Here is a 26,323-nt window from a genome sequence, read left to right as displayed (position 1 = left end):
ACTCAGAATGCGAGAAGAATCATAGAAATAAACAAAACTCAGTCCAAACAAGGAATCATAGTTAAGGCTCGGGAATAACAATTAAATATTGTCAAAAAACTCACAGTCATGAAATACATACCATGGATTATAACCAAACGAAGAATACTTAACAATAACAAAAAACAAACAAGCTCAGGGCTCAAAACGGACAACCATGACAATAACTAAAATAGCAAAGACAAAACTACTAAATTAAGTCTTTAGGATTAAAATTGTCTGTAACTATTGCTTACTGTCTTCAAACAACAGGTAAATTTTGCATAAGAAGAAAGTAAATAAAAGACTAAATGCAATATTTAAGTAACTGAGCCTAATATAAAAATGTTTCCTATTGACAAGTGTCCTATCAGTAATGTTTGAAGGTTTATCGATCTGGAGAAGTTAAAGTAAATTGTGGCTTTAAATTTTTAGTTGTAATATCTGTTTTCTGTCATATATCTGTAACACAGGGGATCACATTGTGATCCTGGGTGATGTCTGATATTTAGCCTCTCTATAAATTTCACAAACTCAAACTTTTGAAGACAGTTGATAAACGAAAAATAAACGTGGGAAGCTGTTGCAGCTGACTCCATATTCCTTATACAGCGGCCTTTTATAGAATACTAAAACAGTATTAATCCAATATACAGAATCATAAATGTGTTGCACTGTATTAATGCTACTATTATATGTTATATCTAAAAGTTTCCTTTATAAAAATCTGCCCATGTGACACGCTTTGTCATGAACTGTTTTTTGTCCCCACCGTGTGGTTGTTTGCCACCATCAACCAGGACCAGGTCCGTGTAGAGAAACTGTCTCTAGAGCCGAGAGAAACCACACGTTAGCGTATTTATTTTAATGAAAAAAAGTTTTAAATGTTTAAAAGAATTTCTTTGTAATTTATTCTTTGTAATTTCCACCTTTAGCGTTTACTCTGCCTGTTGAGTTCATCGCTGGTAGCAAAAGCGGAACTTTGTCCTTGCTTCAGGATTTGAGCGGAGTGTAGACGGTGTAACACGCTGTCTAAGCAACAGCAGTGGAGACGAGTGCTTTTTGATGAAACTTCAAGTGTTTGCAATTTTATGAAGAACAGCCTTTTAATTAATTCATAGCAACTCGAAGGAAGTCCGGTTGTTTCTGTTGTCATTGTGATTCAGCAGGTAGGAGAGACAACGGTTCCTCCTCGTTATTCTTCATTATGTTATACAGGCGATTCTGGTGGCTCGTACGATTGTGGACCGATCCACTCATCGTGGGCATGAATGTAGCAGTAATTTTAGATTTTTGATGATTTCTTGAAAGGGTTTTTTATTTAAATTTATTTCTTATTAATTTTTTTAAGGTTGAATGATTATGCAGCATACGTTTTTAGTAACTTTAACAAAGAAGAATTGGTTGCACAAGTATGGATTTATTTTGGATTTTCTCTGATCCACACAAATATTTACATACACTGACTTCAGTCTGTTAGTAAGTTGCGCTGAAGGCTCTAAAATGTCTTAACCAGATCAGACCAATGCCTGCTAACTTCCCATCAGTAATCATGGCTCATTATAAGTGGTAGAAGTGTCAGGAAACCAGCAAATTTAAATAAACTGCCAATTCTGCCAAGAAGAGTAGTCAAATATAGGAACTGTGGCAGAACTTTGTTGATGGCTAACAAAAGAATCTGGTCAAGTGCAACTTGCTAAGGGGTATTTAAAAATATTAGTTTGGGTACACATCTATATTTAAATCTGTTTGTATAATTTTTTCCCTGTGTGGATTTGAGAAATTCCTAAATGAACTCAAACTTGTGCACCTACTTCTTGTGTTTTAAAGTAGTTGGTGATGTATGTTGAACAATCATGACGAGTGTATGTAAACTTTTGATCACAACTGTATAATTCAGTGAATGTCACTTTTGCTGTTCTGGTAAAACTGTGGAGAACATTACATCTGCTGGTTTGTTTAGACTTGTAAACATTTCTCTATTATACAGTAAGTCCCTTTCTAAAAAATTCTCATAGGCCTGTTCAGTCATGTGTTATGACACAACTGAAGAAAATGTGCCTGAGTTATGTTTTTATTCATGGATTTCTTCGGCATATTGTTTAACTAATGTCATTAACCTTTTTCTCCAGATGTACTAAGTAATTATTATTATTATTTACTGTGCATATCTTCAGCAATATATGTTTTGTGCTTATTGGTCAGGTCAGATAAACCTTGTGCACCTAAAACATAATTTCTGGCATGATGTTGGATGAGGATGATGATTGCCCAGAGTTGGTGCCCATCGACACACAGCCTGGTCCTCCCGTAGGGCAAATACCGGTCACTATCATCACAGGCTATCTTGGTGAGCGAGATCTGTATTACGAGCTGCTTTAATGAGCTTATAAAAGAGTTATAATCTGAGACTAAGCTGCAGGGTATTGTTTACTCAGCCTGTGTTACATCATAAGTATGGTACTAATATCACTCCTTATATGTTTCTGTATTTATTTATTCATAGGTGCTGGAAAAACTACACTCCTGAACTATATCCTTACAGAACAACACAACAAGCGGATTGCTGTCATACTAAATGAATTTGGAGAAGGTAGTAAACCGTTAATATGCCTCAGAGAAATCAAAAGCAGGCGTTATTTTTGCCTGTTTTGTTCTGTTTTCTTGGTGACAGGTGAATGATTGTTGGTGTTATTTCCTCTGATTTCCACTAGAGGGCAGCACAGTAACAAACTTACACTGATATACAAAAAGCCAAAGTTTTTCATCTAGATTTTTTAAAGTTAGGAACTGCATTTGAAGTATGGCATTGTTGCCTTCATTTATGTTCAGTCAAGCAGTGGACAGTTTTGTAGTTTAGCCTATTTACATTTGTGTTTTTATTAGTTTGATTGGTGTGAAAACCTCATTTGACATCTTTATAGATCTTGTAAATGTTGAATGTATTGGTATAAATTTCTAGGTGTGAATCGCTCATCTTTCCTCTTCTTGCAGGCAGTGCCCTTGAGAAGTCCCTTGCAGTGAGTCAGGCAGGAGAGCTATACGAGGAGTGGCTAGAACTGAGGAACGGCTGCCTCTGCTGCTCTGTCAAGTATGTAGAGTAGCTAAAGCCCATTTAGTGTTGAGTTAGCATTAAGAATATACATTTTGACTCATTTCTATTTCTAATAAGACATTATAATACTACTACTGTGGTAATAATTGGTGCATTTTTATGTGAGATTGGAAAAGTATGAGATTTCTTTTCAGTGTGACAGCCATCTCCGATAAAACTCATAGTTTCACTCTGATTTTTCAGGGATATTATTATGCAATGATTTTTAAACACATGTATAATTTCTGGCACTATGGGTCCCACGATCAAAAAATAAATAAATAAATTATCCTCTCATTCACATTTTGTCAGATATAGAGGAATACTGAAGATATTGAAATATGAAATAATACAAAGAGGATCATGAATAAAAGTGTCTGCGAAGAAAAAATATGTTACAAATTTTGAATTTCTGAAGGTGTCGCCTTTTACATTACTTCAGCATCTTAACCAGCTACATAAGATATTCATAGGAAATAATTACTAAATATGTGCTATATGTAGTTTTTTTTAGTGTGATTTCTTGCGATCATAATGTTCTTTAGACCATCAGCATGTTGTGTGGGTTTACAGAAACAGTCCTTTTCAAGTTTCCAGCTTCATTAGTCCCCAGTTATTGCAGTCTTAGATCAGAGCCCACACCAATGCCTGCAACGTCCGGTCAGCGTCACCTTAACATAAACTTGCGAGAGGATACTCTGTGAATCATGTCTTCATCATCAAACTGTCGCAAAGAAACTGGGACATTAGACCTGTGGAAACCTGGACTTTGGTTTGATGAATTACCTTCAGTTGTGGTTTCTTTGTGAGTCACAAAGTGTGCGTTTCCGACCACAAAGCGTGAAGGAGGATGTGGGACTGATTTGTGCGTACAGTGAGGGTATAATTTGTGAGCATAGTTTTTTTTAAATAAACTAAAATACATCTGTTGTGTCTGTAAGGCTTATTTGACCAACAGGAAGATTAAGTGCTGTATCACTTGACCAGTTTGAATTGTTTTATATATTTATTGTTACTTTTTGCAAAAGTATTTATTGAGAGTGACCAACATGGACAGGATTAGGAATGGGTTTTAGTGTTAAAGTTAGAGAGGTGACGCTGACATGGTTTGGAAATGTGCAGAGGAGGGATAGTAGATATGTTGGATTAAGGATATTAGATTAGATTAGATAGAACTTTATTAATCCCTCGGGTGGGTTCCTCTGGGAAATTCGATTTCCAAAAAAGCACAGCACCGACAGAAGTTACAGAGTTACAGAATATTATATATATATATATATAATACACACACACACACACACACATATATATATATAAATACAGAGACAATATAAATAAAATATACGAAGGGGATAAATAGAATAAATAGGAATAAAAATAAAAATACAAGTGAATTGCACATTTCAAGTATTGAGTCTATTGCACCGTTGACTATTTACAAAAGTATTGCACAAAAGGTATTGCACAGTGAGGTGAAGAGGCACTACAGCTTAGTTGTTCCCCCCTCCTTTGTCCTCCTGTCTCCCCTCCCTCTCCCCTCCAGAGAGGAGTTAAACAGTCTGATGGCGTGTGGGACAAAGGAGTTTTTAAGTCTGTTAGTTCTTGTCTTTGGGAGAAGCAACCTGTCACTGAACAGACTCTTCTGGTTGTTAATGGCCGTGTGCAGAGGATGCCTGGCATTGTCCATAATGTCCATCAGTTTCTTTAATGTCCTTTTCTCTGCCACTGTCACCAGAGTGTCCAGCTTCATGCCGACCACAGAGCTAGCCCTCCTGATCAGTTTCTCCAGCCTGGATGAGTCCTTCTTTGCTGTGCTGCTCCCCCAGCACACCACAGCATAGAAAAGTACTCCAGCAACCACCGACTGGTAAAACATCCTCAGGAGCTTCCTGCAGATGTTAAAAGACCTCAGCCTCCTGAGGAAGTACAGTCGGCTTTGGGCTTTTTTATACAGGTGCTCTGTGTTGCATGACCAGTCCAGTTTATTGTCCACCCACAGCCCGAGGTACTTGTACTTGTTGACCACCTCCACCTCCTCCCCCTCTATCTGAACCGGCAGTGGACCTGCTCTAGACCTCCCGAAGTCCACAACCAGTTCCTTAGTCTTTGAGGTGTTGAGTTGCAGGTGGTTTGTGTGACTCCATGCGACAAAGTTCCTCACCAGACTTCTGTACTCCTCTTCCTGATCATCCCAGATACACCCCATGATGGCTGTGTCGTCTGCAAACTTCTGAATGTGGCATAATTCAGAGTTGTAGCAGAAGTCAGAGGTGTACAGGGTGAAGAGAAGAGGGGACAGCACAGTTCCCTGTGGTGCTCCTGTGCTGCTGACCACTGTGTCAGACGTGATGTCCTTCAGCCTGACGTACTGTGGTCTGTCGGTGAGGTAGTCGGAGATTGCATTTGTAGCTGCCAGGCAGGGGGAAAAGAGGAAGATCACTGAGAAGATTCATGGATGTAGTGAAGGAGGACATATATAGGGCTGGTGTGACAGAGGAGGATGGTAGGGTTGGGTGAAATGAAGGCAGACGATCTGCTGTGGAGACCCCTAAAGGGAAAAACCTAAAGAAGAAGAAGAAGTGATATATGTTTCATATATTTTATATGTGAACTTACCTTATATCCTACATTCATAATTCTTTGTATATGGTATTGTTCTATAACAGGGGTGTCCAGTGAATTTTCCCAGTTGGCCTCCGTTGGGGCCTGATCAGAGCATCTTATCAGTGGCAGTTTATAAAAAGATAAAATGACTATTGAGCAGAATTGAGTTCCCCATTTTTGGTGTGGCCCTCCACAGCAAAACCCAGTTTCTCATGTGGCCTCCACTGCTCTGTAATGTAGAGATGATTGAAAATATATATAAAAATATAAACATAAATGAGCGGGTATTCAGTCCTTGATTTTGGCTGTTTTGTCAAATAAGAGTTTGTATTGTGTTTTCTTGGATAAGACGATAGGATGTCAATTGGCAAGTTAAATATAAGCTGTCTTTAGTTATTGGTCATTGGGTTTTTTTGTTTTGTTTTTTTTAAGGGACAATGGTCTCAAAGCCATTGAAAACCTGATGGAGAAGAAAGGAAAGTTTGACTACATCTTGTTAGAAACCACTGGACTTGCTGATCCAGGTAACATACTTTTTCATTTTTTTGGAGAAGTTAGAATATGTTGAGCATATATGTGTGTTTGTTTGTAGCTGATTTTAATCTGCAGCACAGGCAGCAAACATTCAGTTATTTGCTGGTTCTGTGAAACCTCAGTCACCAGCTGTTCCACCAGGTGGTGTGTGTGGGCTGGAAGCAGTTTTTTTACAGCTTCTTGCCGAGCAAATGTATTAACCACTGCACTAAGACGTTTACTAGGGATATTCATCTCAAGTTTACCATTTTATAACTAACTGCTGTGATAGTATTGCTATCCATTCATTGCTTAGGCTTGAATCACAAAATCAGTGTTGGGCTATAACAAGGCGAGTGCTATAACATTTGGGATGTGCCACTAAATGACAGGTGTCAGGCGCTAATGGCTTACACAAAAGACAGAACCAACTGAGCACGCTCAGAGTGGGTCTAGGGCTCGCGTCTCTGCCACGTCATTGGCTTGTTACGGACGAGGACAGGTCTGTCATTGGCTCTGGCAGTGCTGTCAGTCATAAAGACTCCCAAGGGGATTATCTCATTTCTTTCAAGAAGAGGCTGGATGAGTTATGTGAAACATGCCACTCAAAAACAGTGTTTTCATTACACGTGCATCAAATATTTACAATGCTTTCTTATTCTGGCTTGGCACTTAGACAAAGGGAGCTATGTGAACAAGCGGTGGCTGGCATGGTAACAGAGGGTCTTGTAATAACCACGTCCTCAGGAAAATAGAAACAAGTCAAATGTACGAGAAGGACAGGAACAACTGAAGGCTTCAGATATTGGTTTTGTTTAAAACACAGACAAAAAATGCATGAAAGGTTTGTGAGAATAATTAAAGTGTTTACTACATATTTGCTGGTTCTTTTGTTCAAATAAAAGACGTACTATTAAGATGTCTTGAATCTGTGGAAATTGTGATAGCTAAAGCATTTTCAAATAAATCAGAAAGAAAATTATCAGTGGATCTAGCCCTTGGTATCAGACACTTTGCATTTCCTCTGACAGGAGCTGTGGCCTCCATGTTCTGGGTTGATGCAGAGCTTGGCAGTGACATCTATCTGGACGGTAAGAGATATGTAATGATGTAAGTTTGTACTTTGGCGCTTTTGCTGTGTCTGTCAGGTTTTTTGACTTTGCAGCTGTAAAGCCCATCACACATCTACTTCCTATGTAGAGATAAACAGAGATAATGGCGTCTTTGGTGAGGCGTGAAATCACATTTCAAATGTTTACGTTTTATTGCACCCTTCTCTAGTTGCGTGCACATATTGTAAGTCTTTCCATTTGAATGTGTTTGCCTTTATTGTGTTTGTAAAGACGGAGAATTAAAAGTATAAAGCAACAGTTTAAAAACCAAATAGTTTAAGAAACGTATTTTTCATCAGGTGCATGCACACTTGCGTCATGTAAGGTAAATGTGAAAGCCTCCACTCTTAACACTCTTTAGCAGTTGCTTTCACTGTTAATGTACTGCTGCACGTGTTTCTGCTATGTCACACTGTGTCGCGCGCGCACACACACACACACACACACACACACACACACACACACACACACACACACACGGAGCAGAGAACTGCAAACAGCTGACATTTGTGGCTGGATTTCTATCTGTTTTGGTGCTCATGCAAACAGCCTTTAACTACACTAAACACTTTCTTTAGTTAAAAATTGTTCTGAATTTGATTAATTGCAACTTTTTCACTGCAGAGTTGATTAATTTGAAAATCCCAGCACAGATCTTATTATTCTGTACAAATAACATGATAATAGTGTTGTCAGTATAAAGATCCTAATGTAAACTCTGGTGTGTTTACTTAAGCTTCTCTGGTCCCTTATGTGTATAACTACTACTACTATTACTACCTGTTCTGTACCATTAAAAACAAAATTTGAACGGAATTAAAATATTCTTAAAGGCTAAAATTTAGGTTTTCTGTTTCGGGCCTATGAAGCTCAAATTGCAGAATAAATGTGATTTTAAAAAACATGATCACACTGGCTTAAATTCTGCGTGTTTTTTTTATTTTTTTTTATTTTTTTTTTTATAGCGATGACGTACATTCGACAAAAGTATTGGGCCACACCTTTTAATCCTTGAATTCTAGTCTTCTCAGTCCTATTTTCAAAAGTACATAAATATAAAACAGAGCACCTCACCATGCGGTCTGCCTTTACAAACATGAAAGAATGGGTTGTTCTAAAGAGCGCACTGAATTCATTCATTCATATGTGGTGTTATTGCAAAGTGGAACTGCTTAACAACCAACTGGCAGCAGGTCAGCGAGTGCTGAGGTGGATGCAGCCTCAATAACTGACATTAACATCAGCATGAAACCTGTGCACCGGGAGCTTCACGGCATGGGTTTTCACGGGTGAGCAGTTCCTGTAGGTGTTATATTTGGGTGGAGCTATACTTTTGTCCATGTAGTGTATCTGACTTGGCCAAATTGTGTCTACTTTAAATGGTACCTTGGTTCTCACGCTCAATACTCAGCTGTCTACTCTGTTGTTACAGGCTACAAAACCAAAAGTGTTCTCGAAATAATTCAGACAAAGTAGCTCAGACAGACAAAACCAAACACCAACAGGCAGCTGCTGCACAGAGAGGACAAGCACAAGTTGTGGTTTCGCCTTTAATTCACTAATCCTCGATATGTGGTGTTTTTGTCTCTCCTAGGCATCGTCACTGTCATTGATGCCAAGTATGGACTGCAGGTTTGTGTTGTGTACTTTTGAGTAGCTTTGAGACATTTAGTACTAAAATAATTACTCAAGACAGACAAGATGTTCAAGAAACGGTCTGCAATGAGCATTTGAGTTTAATAATTTGGGAGATTTTGAACTGTTTAATAAGTTCACTTTGCATTGTGGGGACATTCTGATTGATCTTTCACACTGAATAATTAATAATAGGAAGAAAATAACTGTTAGTTGTAGTCTTGACCATGTCAGTCAGCTTCAGTGCAAATTCTGAGTAGTAGCTAAACTCATTTAGTGACTTTTTGGTGCTAAACTTATGCAGTTGTTTGTTAACCTGCAGTAAACAGCAATAGATACGCAGTCACATCCTGCCCCCTTTGTGCTACTTAAAAGGAGTGGGGCAAGTGACATCTAGATAATGGGCTCTAATTTGAAGGTGTCATACTCACTGAGGTGACACATTTCATGGCCTAGGCGCTGTCCTCTCCTCAAAGGCAACGTGAAGAAACTCCTGACAGAAAGACAGGGGATTTAAATCTTAGTGAAAGAGTAATGGATATCAGAGATGTGACCATGTAATAGGAATGTCACATCCACTCACCTGTCTCTCCTTTCATCTATCTCATCAAATATCTGTCTGTCCTAAATTTATATAAATCTATCTGCCCCTGACTTTTCAGTCCCAGGAGAGAGGATGTCAGATAAAAGCAGCAATTGGTCATTCTATTAGGTTTTATTTAATACATTTTTTGTCATTCAGTCCTCTAGAGACAAAGCTGTGGTGATTCAGCCGATGACAGATTAATGTCACACTGGCACTAAGGGTCAGGACCCAGATTAACACCTCCTGCTCTCCCTGTTATTACATATTAAGCTGTTTTGGAAAATGCAGCACCCCCAGTGCAGTCTTTTGTGTCCCATCCAGCAAGAAGAGGAGATAAAAAGAAAATGGAAAGTGATCTCCCGTGGTTCCACGTGTTAAGAAAATCACTTAATTTGCAGATATTAAACGCAGGCCTTTCTTATCTATCTCAGTGTCACATTTTTGTACATATTAGCTATTCTGATTCTTGAAAGAACGCATAAAGCATGAGCAATGCAGCCCCTTTAAATTCTTATTATTATTTGTCATTTTGACGTTGCATTTGTAACTTATCTCCACTTTTTGTTAGCAACTAGCAGAGGAAAAAGCAGATGGACTTGTCAATGAAGCAGCCAGGTAAGTTGGCTGTATTTTTTTTTAAATAATTTCTTTGGAAGCAGGAGCCATTTATTGTCTTTGCAAAGCTATGCTAACAAACTTTATAATTACTGTGCAGACATGAATAGGGTGGATTTCCCAAAATTACAGACAGAACCAACCGCACAGTATCGCCATCATCAAGCTTTTATGACTCAATGTGGACTCTGCTCTCGTCGCGGCTCTGTGTTTGTCTCCCAGCTTGTGTCTTACAGCAGCTGTGTGCTGTTGTCGTTGAACAAATATGCTGATGACAAAAGAGCAGTTGCGTGACCTTTTGCATCCTTTGTCTTTGTGTATTCACCTCTAAACTAAACAGTGCTCAAGTCTCACTTGAGTTTGCTGTGCATTTCACGTTGCTACACATTAAGACTTACTAATACATGCCCATGCTACTGTATTATTTAGCCTCTTTTTTCCGCTGGAAAATTGACACACAGATTTTACTTTGGCAATTTGAGATAACCAATAAGAACTGGTCTTAACAACTGTGTTCACTTGCTTCTCTAATATAAAATAAACTGACTAAAAACTTCTGTAGATGTACATCAAATATTAATGTTGTGAAAGGTGTTGCAGGTGCATAAATACTAGAAATGCTCTTTTAGCCAGTTGCCAGGCAAGATCATGACTGCATAATATCTGATTATAGATAAGAACCTTCATGGGACTGAGGTGTACCTGTGTGTCAGGTTTTCTACACTTCTTTGTGGGTTTTGTTTTGTTTTTTGTCCATTGTTGGTGTCATAGAAAATTTAAAGTGCGTGTTCACTTGTCACATGAACTCAGCGTTGTCTTTATTATCCTTTCAGACAAATTGCTGTTGCTGACTTGACCATTATCAACAAAACAGACTTGGTGACGGAGGAGGAACTAAAGGAAGTCAAAGACACTGTCAGGTCAGCATTCAATATTTTGTCCTGGTTGTCATCTCCCTATTTAGGTGTCTGTAGAGTGGATATGTGTAAAGTTTATGGTTTCTCTGACTTCAGGTCTATAAATGGGCTCGTCAAGATCATAGAAACCCAAAGATCAAGGTGAGTGGTAAGGTATAGGGAATCGTGTTGTGAGAAAGGGTTAAGTGGCTTCTCTGTGGCCTGGTCCCCTGCTGTGTTTGGTGTGACTCCTGCTCAGATCTTTGTGTCAAAGATAAAGCTGTTCAGACGTGACTTGCACATGTACAAACACAAACTGCTGTGACCTGAGTAAACACCAAACCCCTGCGTGGTGTCCAGTTTCCCACAAGGCTTTGCTCTCTGACCCCAGGTCTGCATATGTGCGAATGCGCATGCATCCAAATATGTGTGCGCACGCACCCTGCTGTGCGTTATTGAACCCAGGTAGCATCTGGCTAACACAAGCATAACTCCTTCAGAGTTCAGAACTGGGTGAGCAGATGAAAGACGCCATGCAGCGAGGGGTTAACCGAAAAAACATTGTCAAAACTTTTGGGGGTTTTGTGCCTAATTCAGCTGACTTGGTTACTTTGTTTTAGAAAAGTTTAAATGTCTGGCTTAATTTATTGATTTATTACTCAACTTGGTGTGGAATTTAAATTAAACTAAAGAATAAAATAACTTGTGATCTTTGTCTGCAGGGTTGATCTCTCTGAAGTGTTGGATCTGCATTCCTTCGACAGTAAGGACGGAGCAAAGTGAGTCAGTTTAATGTAACTCAAGTTATTATTGAAAGCCAAACATAACATCAGTGTAGATAACTGGTACACGTGTAAGTGCTGCATGATTATTGACATCCTCATATGAAGAAACAGATTTTCAAAATAAAGCTTAAACTAAAGATGATACAAATATTTATGTTGAGGTGTTTAAGGTATGTTACTGAGAATAAGAACTGACGTGAAACCCTAAAGAAATTCAAGAAAATATATTGACATAAAAGCATTTCAGAGCTGAAATCTTTCTTTGGCACTTTATTAATGCATTGTCCAGTTTATGTACTGCTCACTACTTATATCTGTTGTCCTCATCTCAAAAACTTGCAGTCCAAAGATAAAAACATAATAATTTTGATGCCACTGATGGCCTCTGCTGCTACTTTGAACTGTCTACCCAGCAGTCCTGATACCGTGGTGACCATGTTTCTCCCTAATTAACAGACTCTTTTATTGAGCATCCCTCTGTTACACCACAGGATGATCATCACATTGTATCCCCTGTAGAATGCCATTATAATGAAAAGAATCAGTGTTCATCCCTTCATGTGAATGTGTTAAAGCTCTCTTACATGCCCCGAGTCACTGTCTCTGGGCCAGCTGCAGAGGATTAGTGCTGTGTGTGTCCATTGGCTCCCGAGGAGTTTCCCTTGTCCCAAAAGATAGCTCCTTTACCCCTGCCTTTGAGATCACGGGCCCCGCCTCCCTTCAATCCCATGCTGGCTGTTTGAAGCGGCCCCCCGCCGCTCAGCCTGTGTGGCACTAACAGCACGCGGGGCTCAAGCAGCTGGACACAACATTTAGCCTCCTTGTGAGGTCAGGGAGAAGTGGGGGCACAAGGGCTGTAGTTTGTTTGGAAGTGTTGGTGGGTGTTCTGTAGGATTTAATTGGCATTTCTAAAGCCTTTGCAAGTCTGTTTAGAGCTGTAATTAAGCACAGCATACATTGCATTATACTTTGAGATCAAACACAAAGAAGAAATCTCTAAAGTCCACTTCTTTTCTGTAGAAGATTAGGAGGAAACAGATAAAAGTCATCAGTAGGGTCAAGTACATTTGCAGTTGGTTAACCTTTATTTAATAATGAAGGCCATAATGATAATGTTTTTGCAATAGGCAGTAATACATAAAAGTAAACATACCACAAAATCAGAATTAAACTTTGCAGCTTTCGAGACAACGGAGATGGTTCCAAGCATTTTTTCCAGATGCCATTTTTAGATAGAAGCTTAAACCTGTCTGGCTGGTTAACCTCAAAAACAAAGCAGTGGCTTCTTATGAGCTCAGCATCAGTGTTTGATTGTTATTGATCACTCCTGACCAACTCTGGAGGAAAAAGTGAATTCTTTTTTCTGCTTGTGTTTTTTTTTTTTTTTTTTTTTTTTAATGAAATGAAATAATTCCAGGTATAGCAGCAAACTTCATAACTTGTGCTTCATCTTAAAGTCCATTGAGGGGATCCCACTGTCCGCAGTAGGAAGCACTGCAATAAGCAATAAACCCCTTAGAATAACTGTTACCAATTTAAAATAATAACAGTGTGAGATCAACACAAACAGGTTCTTAAATGTCCCGCGACGTCAGCTATCAGAGAAGAGGACACACAGTACAAAAATAGTAGAGGCAGCTCCAAAGGCACAAAATGTAATTGGTGGTCTAACATAACATAATATGCAAAGAGTATATATATATAATTAGATTAAATTAGATTTTTTTAAAATTTTGCTTCTGTACACCACTGCAGTGGGCTTTAAGTCAAAACAATAGGGTTAAACTATTGCATTAACTGTTTAGGAATTACAGATATTATCCACAATCTCCCATTTTCAGAGGCTCAAATGTAATTGGACAAAGAAATAATTTTTTTAAGTAATTACTTTTTAAATTTTTATTTAAAAAACACTGGTCAATAACTCCCAACACTGTTTCTCCCCCTGCTCTGCTAAGCTTTTACTGCAGCTGCCTTCAGTTGCTGCTCATTTGTGGATTTTTCTGCCTTCAGCAGCTCTGGATGCTCTGTTAGGTTGAAACCAGGTTACTGACATGCACTGTGGACCTCATATATAGAGTTTCCAGTGTACAGTTACCAAATATCAAAGTTCATCACTTAGAATCATCTTCAGATCTTTTAGCTGCTTAATCTGTCATGAAATAATAAGAAAACGGGTCTCACCTGGCTGTGAAACTACTCGACAGTCCTATTATGTTTAAGCCTCTGAAAAACAGGAGGCTGTGTAAAAAAAAGAAAAAAAGAAAAGAAAATGTCTGTAATTCCTAAATAGTTCATGATGTAGTTTTGTTACACCCTTTGAATAAACGCTGAAAGTCTGCACTTCAACCATTTCATTTAAAATCCAATGGGGTGGCGTACAGAGGCAAAACTGCAAATACTCTACTGTAATATTTTAAAAATGAGGTTGATTTACTTTATCTGTTTTTATCTGAGTGTCACAAAAAATCTATGTAAAACCATAATTTCTCTTATCTCGAAGTCTTGCAGAGAAACTCCAACTTGTCAAACCTACAAGAGCACATCTTGACAAGGTATTGTCTCTTTCAGTTGATTTATTTCCTGTTCTTGAGCTTTGTACACCACTGGGAGTTTTTCTTGTTTTGTTTGCTAATTTATTTCAACACATCATTTCCTACGGGAGAAAGAGGGCTTCATTGTCCTCAGGCTAAAACTCTGCCCTGCATTCCCCTGGGCTGTCTCACTGTAGTGAAAAATCCCTTCCCGCAATGCTTTTTGTGATTAGATCAACTTGAGGCTTTTGATGTTTTTTATGACATTTTAAACAAACCCTGACTGAGTCATACACAACTTAACATTCACAGCTGACAGACTTGCAGTACTGAGCAAAAGTTGAAAGTCGGTCTTTGTTTCTTTATATTTTGGTAGGAAAATGTGGAATAGGTGCAGTGATTTATTGAATCATGCACGTAAATACAATATTTCCACATTACTTCAGTAATATTGAGGTCCGGGCTCTGGGGAGGCCAGTCCAAGACTAATGGTCTTCTAGTGTGTGCTTTTCTATCCATGTATGCTTTTACTTGACTGCCAGTGTGTTTGGGATCATTGTCATGCTGAAAAAATGAAGCTGTTGCCAATCAGATACTTTCCAGATGGTATTGCATGGTGGATCAAAATCACACTGTACTTTCCTTCATTTGTAATTCCATCAATTTTGACATGATGCCCAACACCACTGGCTGGAAAGTAGTTCCAAATCATGACAGAGCCTCCATCGTGTAAACACTCACTGCTGTATCTCTCTGCTGACCTCTGCCTTATACACTGATGAGAATTTGTACCAAAGCTTCATCATGCCATCAGACCTGTTGCCACTTGTTTTTCAGCCCAGTTCTTTCTATTTGGCACACAACAGCCGTTTGCAACCCTTTCAGAAAGCCTGAACAACTAAATATATAGAGAACTTGAGGGTCGCTCAAGAATTTTACGCAATATTGTGTGTTGACTAGATGATCACGACACTGGCAAGAATCTTCTCTGCGTTTTGTGGCGTTATAGTTGTTTAAACAGAATCCATTTATGAATCCAGGATGTTGGATATGAATACAAAATATAAAGTGTAACTCTAATCACAATTGTCTCTTGAGCTGATTTGTTTTCATATTAAATAATATTTGGCAAAACTTTGTTTCTTCCAGGGTTAGTTTCACATGGATATGCTCATCAGTTAATAGATCGTATGCTTCCTTTAAGCAATTAGGTCTCTTTCTGTTGTCACTTGTGCTTTATACCCATGAACTTTTATCACAGGATGAGGAGAGATTAGGGTTATTTGTGTGGGTAAATCACAGCATTGTTGTCTTTTTCTCTCAGGTTTCCTTTCCCGCATGAAGCTCAACAGGCACACTCTCAATCCCCTCCACCTCTTCTCCCCCCATGTTGCTCTTTTCATGTAAATGAGAATGCTCTTATTCTGTTGTTATACTAAAAGACAAGGAAGTATATAACTTTAACACTTTGACACAAAACCCCTCAAATATCTGCAAAGTGCCCTTTAAATGCTGTGAGGAAGTATGGAGGGGAGGGACTGTGTTTCTGTGTGAGAGAGAGGAAAAAGAGAGGGGGGGGGGGGGGGGGGGGGGGGTGATAAAAAAAAAAGGAGTGTGGAGCTGGGTTTCAGGTGCCACGTGGGGTCGTGTTGTTTCTCACGTTCATTTACAAAGTCATCAGTTTGGGTGCTAGAAAAACACTTCTTTTGTTTAGCTTTCATTACGACTTTGCTAGTTTCAGTAAACTGAAAATTTATGTGAATTTGTGTTTGAAGTAAATCCCATCAGTTCTGCTCAGGGCACAAACGTATAGAAACCAAGCATGTTTGAAGTATATACTTTTAATTTTAAAAGTAATAATATTTTTCTAATTATATGTTTGATTTTGATATTGTATGTTGCATCCTCAGAGTATTTTAACTGTGACCTTTGAAATTGCTGGGGATTTGTCTGAGGACGCCTTGAACGCCTTCATCCAGGTGAACACGCTCTTCATCATTCATATCTCTGCTGTTATTGCTAATTATATGCAAAACGGCAACGTCCTTTGAATTTATTTTCCTCCGTTTCAGGATCTGCTGTGGGAAAAGATTTTCTGTAACAAAGACGGGCAGCCGATGAGCGTCATCCGCTTAAAGGTACAGCACAACACAATAGACACCCCGGTGGCGACAGTGATCAATAATGTCAGCCTTATTAACTACTGTAATCAGTTCCAAATGTGTGGTTAATGTGTCACCGGTGTGTTTTTTACAGGGCATAGTGTCGTTTGCAGATAAAGGCCACCAAGTGATGCTGCAGGGGGTTCACGAGCTGTACGAGCTGAATGAGACGCAACAGCTCTGGGAGAACCCGCGAATAAACCGGCTTGTCTTTATAGGTGAAGACGCACACACACTTTTTTGTGTTTATGCACCTCATACCACTCTGGAACAGTATCACACTCCAGCTGTGTTTAGCTGACTCTGTGGGTTGCTTTGAAAAGCTGTAAAAACAACTTTGTTGATGTTGAGACTTTTGCTCATAGAAACTATTTTTACTCTACCGGTTTACTTTATTCTGTGTTGTAACTTGATTTTGTATTAACAGCACTTTAATTTACTGTGATTCCTCCTACTTTTGATTTATTTATCTCTATTTTATTGTAAATCACTTTGACTGCATATCAGTGAAAAACACAATTTTTGCTTTCTTACTACTTAAAATTCAGCATGTTGCATTAAACGATTAAAATGGTCTTTTGTTATAGATTTTTAAATCATTCTCTGTGCCAGTATTGACTACATGGAGATAGTTTACTAACGTTTATTCACCATTGTAAAATTGTTTTTCTGGTTATAAAAAAAAAAAAAATCATAAATTTTCTTTGCGTCCTAGTTTTCTGTCTAGCTTACTTATTGGTCATTAATAACCAAAGGACGTTACTGTAAATGGAGGCATTTTATCTGCAGTGGAAAAAACTCCTACACTTTTCATATCTGTGTGTGGCCAAACTTTATTAAAATCCACTTTGTTTTGCAGGAAGGAACCTGGACAAGGACATTCTGCAGGAAAAGTTTGTTTCTACAGTGCTACTCGGCTCAGAGAAAAATTAGCTTCAAGCCCTTTTTTCCTCTTCTTCGCTTCAGATTTTGACTCTGGAGCAAAAGCGTTGGGACTGGCTGTCCTGCGATTGTCATTCAGACTCCTTTTCTATATGAAGATTTGGTAGATCAGAGGGTGGATAAAGTGTTTAGGCACTAGTGTCCATCACAGCCTGCTTTAAAAGCTACGTTTAGAAGGAGTTGTAGATTCTGACCCTGAAAATTTACCCAAAACAAGTCCAGTGATTTAATTAATCCATTGCATTTTTAGAAAGTTTTATTTAATAAAATAAACATATTTACAAAGTTAGGAGCCAACCCAGCAATGCACATGCTCTGCTACTTGGGGAATGGATGGTACTTGAAGTGGTCCTACCTATGTTTCCCACTTTGAATATGTGGATTTTAAATTATTCAAAATAAACGTTTGTTTTTCTTCTGAAGTATGTATTCTACTGATTTCCTGATAAACCTACTCAAAACAATTGTTTTTCATCAGTTTCCTGGTAAAATAGCATCACTGCTTGTAAATATTGTTCTGAATAGATAAATGTAAGTAGCACGGTTTTCTTTAAATTAATTTCCTTTTCAAAAAATACACTGTGTCATTTATTTTCTTTTGAATAATGCAGTTATTTGACAATACTGTGAGGGGCGCGCCTCACAGTATTGTCAAATAATAGCGCTTGCAGCTTTAGTTGATGATTGTAACACTTGACAAATTCGCCCTTGACAAATACAGCTACTCTATTTTTATTTTTTATTTTTGGTATTTGTTACTTAAGCCTTCATTGATACAGGTATGTGAGAACCATCTCTTGCGCGCACAGTAGGTCCTGTCAGGTGAAGAAATGGGTGGAGTTTCCCCAACTTAGTCATTTGCAATGGAGATGCTACAGCAGCGCTGTTTTAGCACATGTCTGATGTCGGCCAGGTTTGCTTTAAGAACGGCTTTGCATTACATTTGTCGCGATTGTAAAACCAAGGTGCGCGCAAACACAAAGCGCACTGTGCAGCTGTGCCGTTTCCGACTGCGATTCTGATGCTGATGGCCTCGTTAAGGCGACTGCTGCAGCTTTTCTTAACTGGCTGCGGGAAGCCCTACCATGGCCATTTTCATGGTCAAACCACCCACGGGCATCCAGAGGTGGCAAACTAAACGAACCCACAGGGGGTTCCGAGTGAGAAAGCCTTGATTTCTTATCACGTGCTAGACCTGGTGTTAAAATTCTCAAGACACCCCCCCACACGCACACACCACTCTGCTGCTGTGCGATTTGTAATATAAAATGTAAGTTTTAACTTGTTATTTGTTTCTTAGAACAAGACAGTTACAGGTCGATGAAGAATCAAAGATTTCGATACCGGCAACCATAAAGCGAAAAAAACAAACAAACCCAAACCCAACAACTAGTAAATCAGATGCAATGTTTTTTGTATAAGAGTGTGTGTGTGCGCGCGCGCGCCGCGCAATTTGACTTGTCTCCGCTTCCAGGATTTGTATAACTGAAATAAAACGCGTAATAAACACAATAATAACATACTGGCACCGTGGTGTTTCTATGTATTGTGTGAATGGGCCTTACGCACATCAGGACCGCGCAATCCCCCTTTCCTCATTTGTTTGCTTCCCGGGGCTCCCCGCGGTGTAAGGCTACTCTGATAGGTCCAGAGGGTTAATGGGACTGGCCTGCAGGGCAGCAGCTTACTAGGATATAAAGCCACAGCTCTCATCACGATAGCACAAGGAGTATCAATAGATTCGCTTTTACGCACAGTCGAGGGGCCTGTTGGTTTTTACGCACGGCAAACCATTAAGGCCTCTTTGGCACAGTTTAGTTTTTACGCGTTTGTGAGAAATCTTAGGTGTGACCATGACTCTCTCAAGTGAATTTGAAGCTTCACAACATGCCGGATTGCCTATACAAGAGGATGCGATTGACATAGTAGGCGAGGATGTCCACTATCGAAATGAGTGCTCTACGGGTTCCTCAGCAGAATCTGGTGCGGAATTTGACTCTTCAGAACCAGAATCGTCGGGGGAAAGCGAGAACAGTTTCTGCGCAGACGCACCGGCGTCAAGGAAAGCCCAGAGCAGCTCGGTAAAGCCCCCGTACTCCTACATTGCTCTCATCACCATGGCTATCCTGCAGAGCCCGCTGAAGAAGCTAACGCTTAGTGGCATATGTGACTTCATTAGCAACAAGTTTCCCTACTACAGAGACAAGTTTCCCGCTTGGCAGAATTCGATCAGGCACAACCTCTCCCTTAACGACTGTTTCATCAAGATTCCGAGGGAGCCCGGAAACCCGGGAAAGGGCAACTACTGGTCTCTGGACCCTGCTTCGGAGGACATGTTCGACAACGGCAGTTTCCTTCGCCGGAGGAAACGGTTCAAGAGAAACCAGCCCGAGTTCGGCAAAGACGGACTGATGTTTTATTCCAGCTTTAACTGCTGCCGGCCGTACGGACACCCATATAGCATAACTGGCCAGGTAAGCCACACGGCTGCCTCTTCTATTCGTTACATGCCCCTGCAGGAAAGCATCATGATGCCTTCCTCATCCTACCACCTCCTACCACAACCCCTGAACAGCCACGGAAAGTGCGTTGGGCCTAAAGACTTAAGAGCACAGCTTTGCGCAGCAGAACCAGCTGAGCCGAAATCCGGCCCACAGGCAAAGTGCTCCTTCAGCATCGACAGCATCATGAGCAGACCCTCTTCTATCAGTCAGCACAACTCAAATCCACAGCAAGGCCCGCACGGTGCTCTCGGTTACGGTCAACTCATGCCTGGCCCTGCTGCCTGTTTGGTTCCGACCCTCCTGCAGCCTTCAAGGAATCAGTTTTGCCCTCCTCCCATCCTGAGCACTGCTCCTTTTATAAACGAGCACCTCAGACTGTCGTACCCTCGTTGCTGAACCCTTTGAAAACACTTTACAGTGTCTGTATGTTTGGCGTAGCTCATTTCTTAAAGAAATGTTTTTTTTATTGCATGATATTTATGTGCGTTATGTCTGTAAATAAGATGTGTTGTAATATATTTGTCAAGGTTGCTTCAGGGGAAAACTTCGTCAATGTGAATGTGTTTTTTTTATTAAGTAACGTGGCAAAATAAAATGAATATGTGGGAAACGATTGCAAGTTTTGTTATAATCTGAGTCAGTGCACAGTGCTCGTAAGAGCTATATGTGGATTTACTCAGAGCAGAAATTATTGTTTGTGTGTAAGTTTGAAAAACACTTAGATTTTCTATATTTCTGTAGTCTTTAATGATATTTGTACCTGAAGTACAGGTGATGCCAAACTTTTATTTTAGCTACAGCAAAAATGACTTACTATAATTTAACTGACAGTATTTACCGTAAGGGTTCAACATTGTGTTGGCCTGCTTCCTCTTGATCAACTGAACTCACTTGTAGTCTGCAGGCTACAAGAATGATGACAAAAATCAGGTTTTATTAAAGTAAGTCAATGTCAAATTATAAAAACACATTTCCAACCAGGAAATGAATAAAAGCTATACAAACGCAGGGCTTAAACTCGCACTGGTCATTGCCGATAAAATAATGAAACTCACTCAAATGAAAGTTAATTAGCAGGTTTTAGAAATGAAACTCTGTATCCCTAATTGGTACTCTCACGTTTACGTGTTTCATCAAGTATACAAAATAATAATAATGATAATTAAAAGTCACTTTTTCCATTCTGCCTCAAGGTCGCACTGTTTCCAAAATATTGGAGCAGATGTTAGCGCACTGAAGTTGGTCCGTGTTATGGGATGGGCTACTTAAGAATTTACAGAACACCCAGAATTCAAGATCTATCAAAACATTTTCAATTCAGAAAATAATAACAATTAAATAAAAACGGTACACTCTGATACTTCTAGATTTCTGTGACTATAGTAATGGCCTGGGTTAGAGTGAAAAGCACACACACACACAGGCGTGTCCGGTTGCAGACCGGTGCCGACACAATTCCCTTTTGCCATCAGTCAGATGTCTATTTTTGGCCGGAGGCTCAGCTGATTGTGAGTCTTGACGAGTCCACCCCTCCCTTATTTTTTTCTTCATAGTCAGTTGTTCAGGCTTATTAGAAGAGGGAGTTGTCCGCCAGCAGAGGAGGAGAGTGCTGGTGGCTGCTTAGCTCAGCCAGTACTATAGGATGAGACTCCTGGCTTGGGTCGAGGTGAAAACATTTTTGATTGGCTGTTTCTTGTCACTATAGCCATTTCGTCCCTGTGTAGGACTGCTGTCACCGCTTTTTTCCTCGACGGTGGGGAAACAACCTTTACTTCACTCTAGACTGACAAGTTGCATCTTTGAGCTGTTTCTATCGAACTTATTTTTGTACTCAGTGCTGTAAACTCCTACAAAACAAAACAAAACAAACAAACAAAAAACTCCACCAAACTTGCTTGATTGGTTAAAGAGGATGGAGACGAGCCCGATCCCGGTGGTGACGGTCCAAACCGCCCCCTTCGAGGACCAGCGGCCCGGTACCAATGGACTGCGGAGGAAGACTGCGGTGTTCGAGGGGAAGAAAAACTACTTGCAGAACTACATCCAGAGCGTGCTGTCCTCCATCGACCTGCGGGACCGACAGGGTTGCACCATGGTGGTGGGCAGCGACGGCCGCTACTTCAGCCGAGCTGCCATCGAGGTGATAGTGCAAATGGCAGCTGCAAACGGGGTAAGAATAGGGCGACCACCAGTGTCATGCATTTGTTCCTCTCTGTCAGCATGCAGGAGTCACTTGTAACCAGCAGTAATGTTACTGTTCTGCTCTGCGTTGGTGTGAGTTACTACAAGAAGGCTTAAACGCTTTTAGAAAAAACACTTCTTGTTGGAATGGAAGACCAGCGGAATAATTATTCAACTTCACCAACAAACTCAGGATGTTAATGTAGCCTATGGCTTCTTTTGACCTGCACATATGTTTAAATCATTAACACAGAGATGGAACAATTCACTGGGCTGGGAAATTTAGGGTCATCAGATGTTATTCTGCTACTTCTGGTGGGACTTTGGGAGTTTTATAATAAATCAGAATTGTGCAGTCGCTTATAGTTTTTTCACATTTGCAGTAATTGTTGATACTGATACATACAAACCTGCTGAATTGAATTTAACAAGTCAGCTGCAAATAGGTTAAAATAAGAAGACAAAGTGAGGCACTGAGGAGGAAAGTCCCTGCAGCTCTTAGGCTGTGAGATCTTTGCAGTTGGCTTGGAAAAGTTCCAAAGGAAAATTGGAAAGGAATATAATTTGTTTTGGGGATCAGTGCGTTTAAAAAAAAATTCTTTCTGCTGGTCCAGCCAAATGTCTTCTGGTGTCAGCCTTATCAGCACTTCCATCCATCCTGCTCTATTTTCCTGCCTACGTCTGCCCCCCACCACCGCTAACACACTGCCTACACCTCGGTGTTCAATCTATCAAGGGCTAAGTCTACATGCTGGGGATCCTCTGTCATACTGCAAGGAAAAGAACCAGAAGGATAATAGAAACACTTGCCAACTACCCACCCAGTGCATGTGCTGTCCTTCTCAACACTGGTTACTGAGAAGATTCCATTTGTTAGGGCTTTCCCTCACTTTCTGATCTGTCCTTTATATACACATGCAACATCCCGGATGTTTAGAGGATGCCAGGAGAGCAAATTCCTCTCCAGTGAGGACAATTTTATTTAGAGAAGGAGAATTATGTTGGTGGTATTACCACTTTAGTATAAATAGAGGCGTAGTTCTGTTATTTAGGCATCCTTCTAGAGGGAGATCATTTGCCTTTTAAAGCAGGCAGCCAATTAGTCGCCTGCAGAATGACAAGATTCTTTGGGACAGGAAGTGATTTTTAACTTTTTGAAATCAGGAGAGAAACAAATGGATTGGATTTTAAAAAAAAAATTCAAAGCATATGTTTGATTGAAAATGGAACAAACATTTTTAACATTTTTTACAAATATGTTGCATTCTGTTTTTATAAAGCATTATGACTCTTTTTGAAACACAAAGATATTATATTATATTATGATTTTAGACCAGGTGATATCTGCCATGATATGAAACCATTATTGCTTCTCACTAATATTGGTGATGCACAGATTGGTCGTCTGGTAATTGGCCACAGTGGGCTCCTGTCCACCCCTGCGGTTTCCTGCATCATCAGGAAGATCAAGGCCATTGGAGGGATTATCCTCACGGCAAGTCACAATCCTGGAGGCCCTGGAGGAGACTTTGGAATCAAGTTCAATGTGGCAAATGGAGGTGAGGATTTAGAAAATACATTTGCTTTTCCATCTGACTCTTATTTAGAAATTTTAAAGTCAAAAATAGAAGTTTGAGACAATTTGATTTAAAAAAAAAAAATATTACAGCAAAAATTAATGCTAATGTTACAACTTGGCTCCTAGGCCATGATATAAAATGGAGTGTGATATCAGAATGGACAAATACAGGTGATTTGTTAAAGATTTGTTAAAGATTGGTGCCCTAGATTTGTAAAAAACCTAGGGCACCAAATAAAACTTTAATAACATTACAAGTTTCTCTAAGCATGCCTTTGTGCCACACCTTCTCCTGGATGGGCAGTTAAGTAAACTCATGCATGTATCCAAAGACTCTTGCACTGCCAGGAGTTGTAACACCAGTGAGGGATGCATTTTTCATTGTCTTTGTTTCTCTGTCTGGCAGGGCCCTCTCCAGACACAGTGATGGAGAGGATCTACCAGGTGAGCCGGACACTCGAGGAGTACGCCATATGCCCCGATCTCCGCATTGATCTCTCTAGGCTCGGAAGACAGGAGTTTGACCTCGAGAACAAATTCAAACCTTTCAGAGGTACAACATTCGTGCATGTTTAGTTAAAAAGCTTCTCTGCATCATTCTGAATTCTTCAGTGTTATCCACATGCGTGGATTTTCCCCCACATTGCTACAAACTTTCCTGTTGTGTGATGCTAGTAGAACCCCTCTTTCTGTCACTCAAAATGCACAGAAAAAAACATACTCTCATCCAGTACTAACAGGTTCTTCTGTCTCTATCCAGTGGAGATTGTAGACTCGGTTGAAGTGTATCTACAAATGCTACGAAACATCTTTGACTTCACTGCCATTAAAAGTCTCCTCACAGGACCAGATCAGCCTAAAATACACATAGATGCCATGAACGGAGGTCAGTTCATCAGCATACGTCCTGTAAGCCCTGCACTGCAGTTACTGTTATTCATATTATTCTGCTAACTTCTACTCACCTTTTGCTTTGTTACAGTGATGGGCCCCTATGTACGTAGGATTCTGTGTGATGAGTTGGGAGCTCCTGCTAACTCTGCTGTAAACTGTGTACCTCTGGAGGACTTTGGTGGCCGACCTCCTGAGCCCAACCTGACTTATGCCACCTCTCTGGTAGAGTCCATGAAAGGAGGCGACTTTGGCTTTGGGGCGGCATTTGATGCAGATGGGGTAAGCCATTTGGTTGAAGTCCTACTCCAGAATGTGCAATCATTTATTCAAGACTACATGGGTGTAGTGGTGCTGAAAAGCACTGCACCCATGGTCTGATACTTTCAAGTGTACCATATAATAGTGGTTTACACATTTGCTTCACAAATGAAAGGTTGCTGGTACAATTCTACCTGAAGACACAAATCCACTTTGGGGGTTTTGTCAGGAAAGGCATCATGCATAAAACTGCCAAGTCAAACAAAACAACAGTGCTACCTACTGTGGCAATCCACTGTGACAAGGGAATGGCCAGAAGTGGCTTTTAATGTAATTCAGTAATCACAGAGTGTGTTGCGTACCTCTGTTAATGTTTGGTTACCGCAGTAAACGCTTTATACAAACAAGATTTCCTGTTTAAGTTTCAAATTAAAAGCCCTCTATTATTTCAGGAAACAGAAAGGCTTCACTGTTTATATTGTGAAACATGCGCAAGACCTAAAGAACTCAAACTCAAAGTTTTATTAAAGAAAAATTGTAATCTTAAGCTTACCTCTGCCCAGGACATTCATCCTTTGACAACTGGCTACTAATTTACACCGGAAAAAAGGGAGCAGGGAGAAAGTTACATAACCGTAGAACCAATTTCTTACATATAGATAATTATTTTCTGCACAATGACAAAAGTCATGTAGGATGTCTTCTGGGCTGTCTTGAGGGGAAAGCTGCTTCAGTACTGTTTGCCTTAAAAAACAAACAACCGTGAAAAAAACAACAGATTTAAGGCGACATTTGAAACGTTTACACAGACCCCCAAGTTATTCAAAAACTGGATAAAATAACATGCAATAGGATGACCGGCAATTTTCCACTAAAACCTATTTTAATCTGTGTTGTACTGCAAACACTCTTATTAACCAGGACAAAGGAAGAAGTGCGCAAAAATTAATAGGTAATACTCGAAATCACTTACTGTACATTTTAGGGATGTTTCTGAGGTCTTATTAATCTGTACTGCACAGGAGGATGTTCCTAAAGAACATTATGAGCTGCCCCCTGTGAATTGTCCAGTATTCCTTCAACTGGATTTGGCTTAAAAGGAAATTAAAATACAGGGATTGGAAAATGCATGAAGAGATCTTTAGTAACTTGGACTCCTGCAAATATCCTTCAAAATTTGGTTTAATAAGTCATTTAAAAATATATTTTTAAAAAGAAACAGAAAATACTGACCTGAGTGTGCGCTGGGATCATATTTAAGAACATATTTAAGTGGCTGTGGCTGTTTTAGTTCTCATACATACATAATATCTCTAATAATCCATAATATTAAATAATTAAATAGATCCTTTTTGTGGTATTTACATGTCATGTTGCTCCACAATCTATTCATTCATTTCTTTAAGCCTAG

The 26,323-nt window shown here is 39.7% G+C and overlaps 3 protein-coding genes across 3 annotated transcripts in view; all 3 read left to right on the top strand.

Moving 5' to 3' along the window:
- The first annotated feature begins 1,048 nt into the window (after positions 1-1,048).
- zng1a (Zn regulated GTPase metalloprotein activator 1A) lies at positions 1,049-17,841 on the top strand. The gene is made up of 16 exons (XM_085368423.1): positions 1,049-1,187; positions 2,224-2,368; positions 2,525-2,611; positions 3,013-3,109; positions 6,149-6,240; positions 7,261-7,320; positions 8,936-8,973; positions 10,131-10,177; positions 11,011-11,097; positions 11,191-11,235; positions 11,796-11,852; positions 14,362-14,413; positions 16,303-16,371; positions 16,465-16,530; positions 16,649-16,772; positions 17,414-17,841. The coding sequence occupies exons 2-16, from the start codon at positions 2,263-2,265 to the stop codon at positions 17,485-17,487; spliced, it is 1,101 nt and encodes a 366-aa protein (XP_085224549.1). The 5' UTR covers positions 1,049-1,187; positions 2,224-2,262; the 3' UTR covers positions 17,488-17,841.
- Positions 17,842-19,241: 1,400 nt separating this feature from the next.
- On the top strand, positions 19,242-20,396 carry foxd5 (forkhead box D5). Its single transcript, XM_085368421.1, has one exon. The coding sequence runs from the start codon at positions 19,350-19,352 to the stop codon at positions 20,394-20,396; it is 1,047 nt and encodes a 348-aa protein (XP_085224547.1). The 5' UTR covers positions 19,242-19,349.
- A 1,192-nt stretch (positions 20,397-21,588) lies between these two features.
- The window catches only part of pgm5 (phosphoglucomutase 5), a 31,246-nt gene continuing 26,511 nt past the window's right edge, over positions 21,589-26,323 (top strand). Inside the window, exons 1-5 of the mRNA XM_085368420.1 lie at positions 21,589-22,170; positions 23,578-23,740; positions 24,167-24,313; positions 24,521-24,646; positions 24,743-24,933. Coding sequence (XP_085224546.1) covers positions 21,913-22,170; positions 23,578-23,740; positions 24,167-24,313; positions 24,521-24,646; positions 24,743-24,933 — 885 coding nt within the window. The 5' untranslated portion in view covers positions 21,589-21,912. The remainder of the gene's footprint in view (positions 22,171-23,577; positions 23,741-24,166; positions 24,314-24,520; positions 24,647-24,742; positions 24,934-26,323) is intronic.

The sequence above is a fragment of the Diplotaxodon limnothrissa genome, linkage group LG12 (assembly GCF_057381915.1).
Source record: "Diplotaxodon limnothrissa isolate DT_005_m linkage group LG12, D_limnothrissa_male_GT1.1, whole genome shotgun sequence".
NCBI classification, from domain to species: Eukaryota; Metazoa; Chordata; class Actinopteri; order Cichliformes; family Cichlidae; genus Diplotaxodon; species Diplotaxodon limnothrissa.
This window is presented reverse-complemented; position numbering and strand designations above follow the sequence as displayed.